We start from the raw sequence: 7,131 nt of genomic DNA, 5'->3' as shown, positions 1-7,131 counted from the left end.
GTAGAATAACCGTTTATAATAATTCCCCAAAGTACTCAAACTACCCCCTCATTTAGTTGGACCTTTTAAACAAGTCAAACTTGAGTTTAATTTCGCAGATTTCATCGAGAAATAAGTTCGCGACGCGGAGGTGTTCCCACAAGTTTTTCATAAATTAAATCTGAGACAGTAGCGTCTGCGACATGTCCGCGACGCGACCAAACATTTGGCCCTTGGTGGAGCTAGTCTGCGACGCGGACATGCTTCCTCCAAGCACAATCTCAAGCTGCCTTGGCAGCTTGCTTGGCCAAGGTTGGGGTCCTCCTCGGGGACCCTTAGGGTGGCCCCCGGGGCGTCGTATCTGAACGTTTTGACCCTAAAAACATTTATTAAGACACTAGGGTCACCTCCACTGATTTTAGACTCCAAACAACACATAAAAACATGAACAACATACTAGAACACACCAACACGTGAAAGACTAGTTTTCGAACGTCTTGGTCGTCCCTTGACGTTTGACTTCCAAACTCTTTAAAACTGACTTACAAGGATATTCTTCATTATTTTAACAAGTTATCAATGCATAAAACTCATGTGAGGCTCTACTTCATCCTACTTTATTTTGAGGGTCGTTACAATTACCCTTCGGATGCTCGGACTCATTATTTGTTGTCTTTGCCTTCTTGTTGTGGAACTCTTCCCTATATCTCAACTTATCTTTCTCAACCTGCTGCATCTGGATCATAAGCCTTGATATATCCATTTCAACTATCAACATCGCAGCCTTACCCTATTTGATTGACAGATGAGACAACCCAACCACAAACACACTCATCCTGCTCCTTATATCAACAACCATCTCCGGAGCATAACATGACATTTGTGTGAACTTGAGGTTGTACTCATACACTCATGCACTCATGGACCCCATGAAAGCACTTTCAAACACATCCCATCTCACAATTGGTGCTCTTTCAGCTCTACTCGTCTTTCATTGGTCGAACCAAATTCTAGCAACACTCTTCTGTTGGAATGCAACTAACTCCACATGCTCAGCATCTGCAACATGCATCACCTCAAATACTTTCTACAACTCTTCCACAAAGTTTTTTGAATCCTCAATGACACTTGAACCGATGAAGTTTAAAGGTTCATCCCCAAGAACTCACGGATCCTGGATGTATCAGCCACATCCTGGCGAATCTCTCTCTGTTGACCGGCTTGGTTGGTCACAACTTCACTCAACATCTGGATGGCATCCCAGAACTCAGAATTAGTGACCTCTTCTTGGGGCTACACTTCTAGTGCATTAAGGACCCCTTGATCCTGGGGATCAACATTTCTCCTAGAAGGACGACCTCGAACAGCTCTTCGTGGAGGCATGATCTGAAAGATACGCGTAAGCACGGATTAGAAAGAAACTTTCATATAGTTAAACTCTATCGCACGAAAAGAGTATGAAAAAAGTGAGATATTTCCTAAATGTTGTATCCATCTAATTATAGATATGAAGCGCTTCACACCAATAACTAGGACTCTATAGACACGACTTAATAGACACCCTAAGACTCTTGAACTCTGTGTTTTGATACCAAATTTGTCATGCCCCAAGCCTACACCCTAGACGTGGCCGACACTTAAGAACTATTGATGGTCCCCAAGTGAACCCTTGGCCTGGCTCAGTACTCAACGGAAGACTTACTCAACAGTATATGAACTCAAAAGTAAAGGTTTCTCAAAAAGTCTCAAAGTAAATTACTTAGAATATTTAGAAAAACATTCAACTAGCAAAAAGAGGCAACTCGTGTCTTGAACATTAACAATTGAAAATGAAAAAGACTTCTCAAAAACACTAGTGTCTATGAACCCTCTAATAACTATGATGGAAGTCGGGACAAGACCCACGATATCCTAACAAGACTAAAAGTAAATGTGGAACCCTCCGGAAGTAAGGAGGCTCACCAAAGCTAACTGGGACAACAAATGGTATCAACAGAGTGCCTGTTGATGACCCTGAATACCTATATCTGCATCATAAAAAGATGCAGGCCAAATGGCGTCAGTACATTGAATGTACGAGCATGAAAGGGAAACTCTAAAGCACAGACATAAGCTTGAACTGATAAAAAGGGAAAAACATACTAACCTCATCTCAACTTAGCTTCAAGGATACTCAACTCAGAAATACTCAATTCAATTCAATATAAAAGCAATAATAAAGATGCAGTATAAATAAAGCTTTTAAAACAGTAGATAATAACTCAATGTATATAAAATACAATAGTAAACTTTTTACTCTTATTTGGGAGATTCTTTAATCGATAATCATCATTATAAACTATGTGATGATACAACGTCTCGCCCACGCTGCCAGAACTGTCATATACCTTGCCAGAGAATAGGACATCCTCAACTAAGTGGATCCATTAAGATATTCTTAAAAATCAATAAGGAATCATCTAAAATGTATGACCCTTTACCCATGTTGGCATACATGGTTTATGAGGACTTTGAGTTGTTTGAACTCATCCCCATTTTGCTCAATACTGCTCCCAATAATATAACTCATGATCATATGTTTAAAAAATTTCCTCATCCTCAAACTTTGAGATTATTACTCAAAAGGTTCTTGTAAAAGAGATTATGCTCAGAAACTCCGCATGAACTGACTTGGAAATCAAGGTTTCCTCTCTTTTTTAAATATAAACATTTACACTCGGGAATACTTAGTTCCCTGATATTCATTTGGAAAACATAAACTGAACTCTCCTCATCCTCATGCTCAAGTACTCAAGTCCTAAAACAAGTTTTAAAAGTTTGTAAAAGACTTCTCAAAACCGCTCAAAGAACTCCCTCGAACTTTACTCTTAACTCTATCTTGAATTTGAAATATGAATTCAAGAATTATGATTAGGATATATAGGATTTCTCAATGATTAGACATAGTTTGGATAGTTATAATCAGGAAGAGAGTGAAGATAAGTTTTAAAAGAACTCTGACGGGACGAACGACGGAAAAGGAACGGCGGAAGGAGAACCTGGCGCGGGGCGCCAACCCTTGAACTTCATTACACCATTTATGGTGCACTGCAGGCGCGGCCCACCAGCCCCCCTGGCGTATCAGTGGCGCGTCGCCCAAACATGCCCAGAAAATCTGACGAATTTTTCCTCTTCGATTTTTTGTTCTAATCCACCTGGAATCAATTGTTTTCCTCAAAATTTCCTTAGATTCATAAACCCAACACAATTAAATGAAAACCTACTAATAATTACTCAAGAACAATCCTCAAATGTACAACTCTCACCTTAAGATCTCATCAAAACTTTATATTAAAGAATGAAGCAATAAAACCTCAAAGAACTCAATCAAGAACTCAATATACTCAATCTCATGGGTGAACTCGGAATTGAAAACTCATGATTGACGTGAGGGTGAACAAACCCTTCACTATGAAAACTTACATACCTCAAAAGGATCAAACCCTTGGCAACAATCCTCAAAGATCCCAAGAAATCTTGAACGCTTGAAGCTTTTCTCCCTTTACTCTTCTTGAACTTTGCCCTATCCTTCCAAACATTTTTAGACTTTAGCGTAAACTGAATTTAATTAGCTTTGACCACTAATTGGGTGAAAAAACGTGTGGGGCTAGTGGGGGTAAGGAAAAGACCAAAATACCTCTCCTTAAAACAGACAAAATTTCTTAACTAGACAGGTTGTACTCAAACGGGCATATCTCCTTCATTCAAACTCAAAATTTAGCAAACTCGATGGCGTTGGAAAGAGGACTCAAAGATCTTCTGTTTGATATCTCATGGGCCACCTAACTCATTCTCTACTGAAAGTTATGGTCGTTTGAAGTTGACCCAAAATTCATAATTGAAGACTAACTTGCACAAATCTCATATTGGCTATTTCTAATTTAGTTCTTTCTAAAATTAACTCTTTCTAAGACCGACGTGTTACAGTTAAACTTTAAATATAATTGAAGTTCTTCTCAAACTTTTCATTTTGCTTCCAAAAGTTTTGATGTTGTGTTTTCAAACTGCACCATAAAATTTCAAAGAGTTCTAGATTCGATAAGAGTTCCCTTACGCGTAATTGGTTTCAAAGGTATTGTATCATCTTCAACTTCATCATCAATATTTTTTTTATGAGATCCAAAATTTCTTCCAAGTCTCGGACCTCTAAACATGTATTATTTTCACATGGTAATCCAATAGGTTATTGACGTCCATTTTATTTCAGTAATCATGATCATTAATCATGACCTCAAGTTCATAATTGATGTTTTCACAAGTGGGTTCATTCAAATTCTCTGAGATTTCATCCTTCAAACAAATTTTACTGAAGTGTCAAAAATAATTTGTTATTGTCTCTGGCTGAACATTAAATTTGTCGTCCAAGCCGACATTGTGAAGTTGATATCATCCAAAACATTAATTTTTCATGGATCATTTTGTCTCACTTCATAAGCCTTCTAATAGCCTATGATAAAAGTTGTTGCAGTAATTCATCTAGAAAGCTCTTATTATCCTATTATCAGAAGGTTGAATCTCAAAACATTCTTTAAATTAATAAATATCAATTTATCGATTAAATAATACATCTACAAAATACTAATATTTCATGGTCCTAACTATATTAATTTAGTGAAATTTTACTGTATATGAAAGTTTAATATCTTTTATATTCTAAATTTTTATGATATTTTAAAGAAAATTACTTATAACTTTTATGACCTCGTGATTACTAGTGATAGAGAAAATAATAAATTCTCCCAATAAATAAATAAACTATTATTTGAGACTCATTAATGCTTCCTAAGCAAAGTGAGCAACACCATTTTTCATACAAATATTTGGGTCTAATGGGATATACTTTGAATACACTGAATGTTCAGTATGAACATTTTTAAGTTTAGGTGTCAAAGTGAAAAGTCGTGCAAAATTTATATGTTTGTTGATGTATCCAACTTTTATATAAGTATACATTTACCTTTTTCTCTCAATTTCACAATTATTTATCATTATTTGACTAGTCATGTTAATATTAACGTACACAATATTACAGATTATGTCAAATCTAAAGGTAAATTTCTGAAATTAATTCTAAAGTATAAGTGTTGTACACTAATAACATGTAATTTTTAGAAGTAGTAATTTAATTATATAATTCCCTTGATAATATTAATTTCCTGGATCTACTTGATATAAAAAATATATTTTTTATATAGAGCAAAGAACTGGAAAAGACATGTGAGATTCTCACCTATACTCTTTAAAAGGATAATGTTGGTACTTTTTTATATATATTACTTAGATGTCAAATTTTTTTGTTTATTTTTAAATTATATGTCAATACCTTCACGTAACATGAAATCAAAAAACTAACTGTCAATGAATACATTAAATAATTACCAAACATTTAACAACAATAACTTTCCTAAGCCAACCATTTGATGATGATCTAACACCAATGAATTACAAAGAAGAAAAAGGCTAAAAAACAACAAAAAATAACTAAAATAAAGACAAAGAAAAAACAAATCTCATGTACGAATGGTAGAAAGAAGGAAGAGAGAAACAAAGAGAAGGTCTGCAAAGCAATCTATCTTCTTTGGATCTCTCTAATAATATTAAAACACAAAAAGAAAACACACAAAATTAAGAAGAATAACCTTTCTTCTCATTTCAATATTTTCCTCATAATCATCATTCAAATTTTATTTGCTTCTTTATAGAATTGACATTTTGTACCATGAATAGTGTTCAGGAAAATTCATTTCATGATTTAGTTCCTTCTCCAACGTCTGAACAATCCTATAATGATTCTTCTTTAGAAGGTAATATTTTCTCTTATATTTTTTCTTGATGGTTATCTTAATTTATATTTTTCTTTCTATGTTTGGCTTGTTATATTTTTTTTTCTTTAGTTACTCCTCCATCATCTGAATAAGAATTTTCTTAAATAATAAATACGAAGAAGAAAAAAAGAGTTTAACACCTAAGACATTTATTTTATTAGAAGAAAACATGTGCATCACCAACATATATTTATAAGAATTTAAATTATTTGTAATCAACTATAAAGTAGAGTATTGACATAATTTTAATAATTTGATCACCATATTTTCTCATTGTTCTTTTTCCAATTGTTTATTCTCTTAGGTGTTGCAGCAAATTTTAAGTTATTGTTAAAGTTAATTCAAGACCAAAAAGATGCTTGTAATAAAGAAAACACAGATGGCCTAAGAATGTTGAGGGTGGCAACTATGATGACAATTCTTGATAATGTTAGGACACGAATTAAGAAATGTCAATCTTTTGGTGACAAGAGATCATCCGAATCTAAACTAAGGCGGTGTTACACAGATGTTAAGCTTACTAATAATGTTCGAAAGGAAAAGAAGCAGGATGAGGCAATGATCGATGAAAAAGAAGGATTAAAGAGGCAGCTAAACGCAAGCTTGGTAGCAAGAAAGAGATTTGAAGTCATGTGTTGGAGCTTAGGGAAGGAAAAAGAAATTATGGCAGCGGAGTTATCAAAAAAGGTTCATGAAGTTAATGAAATGGAGGATCTCATTAATGAATTAAAGGATAAAAATGAGTGTTTAGTAGAAAAATTACAAGAAGGTAGTAAAGAAAAACAAGAGATAAAGGTAGAAACAAATAAGGCACTCTCTGAACAATTGTTGAGGTCACTTGATGGCTATCGATCAATGAAGAGGAAATGGAAGAATGCACATGAGGAAAACATGAAAATGCATGCAAGTTTGGAGGAAATGGGACATAAAATTGAATCTGGAATTCACCACTTCAGGCAACAAATTTCATCTGTTGAGGAGATTATTGAATTGGAGCATGTGATTGAAAGCTTAGAAATGCAAGTTGCAAAACATTTGTAAAATAAAAAGGTAATACCTATATATAGAACCTAGTAGATCCAGAGTCTAGAATTTGTTATTCCATTTAGATTGAAAATGGAAATCAACAAGTATGAATTTTTGATTTTATGGAAATATATATTGTTATAATGAAAGGAGGTAGCTAGTATATTGAATAAATAACTATATGTTGTAGCATTTGGATATTCCATTCATTTATGTAATATGCATATTACCAGAAAAATGTGAATTACTTGACAATTTTCAT

General features: G+C 34.1%; 1 protein-coding gene across 1 annotated transcript; it reads left to right on the top strand.

Moving 5' to 3' along the window:
* The first annotated feature begins 5,671 nt into the window (after positions 1-5,671).
* On the top strand, positions 5,672-6,884 carry LOC125840899 (uncharacterized). The gene is made up of 2 exons (XM_049519874.1): positions 5,672-5,822; positions 6,148-6,884. Exons 1-2 carry the CDS (start codon positions 5,738-5,740, stop codon positions 6,882-6,884), a joined length of 822 nt encoding a protein of 273 aa, XP_049375831.1. The 5' UTR covers positions 5,672-5,737.
* Positions 6,885-7,131: the final 247 nt, after the last annotated feature.

The sequence above is a fragment of the Solanum verrucosum genome, unplaced genomic scaffold (assembly GCF_900185275.1).
Source record: "Solanum verrucosum unplaced genomic scaffold, falcon-dt-bn FXZP01000194.1, whole genome shotgun sequence".
NCBI classification, from domain to species: domain Eukaryota; kingdom Viridiplantae; phylum Streptophyta; class Magnoliopsida; order Solanales; family Solanaceae; genus Solanum; species Solanum verrucosum.
This window is presented reverse-complemented; position numbering and strand designations above follow the sequence as displayed.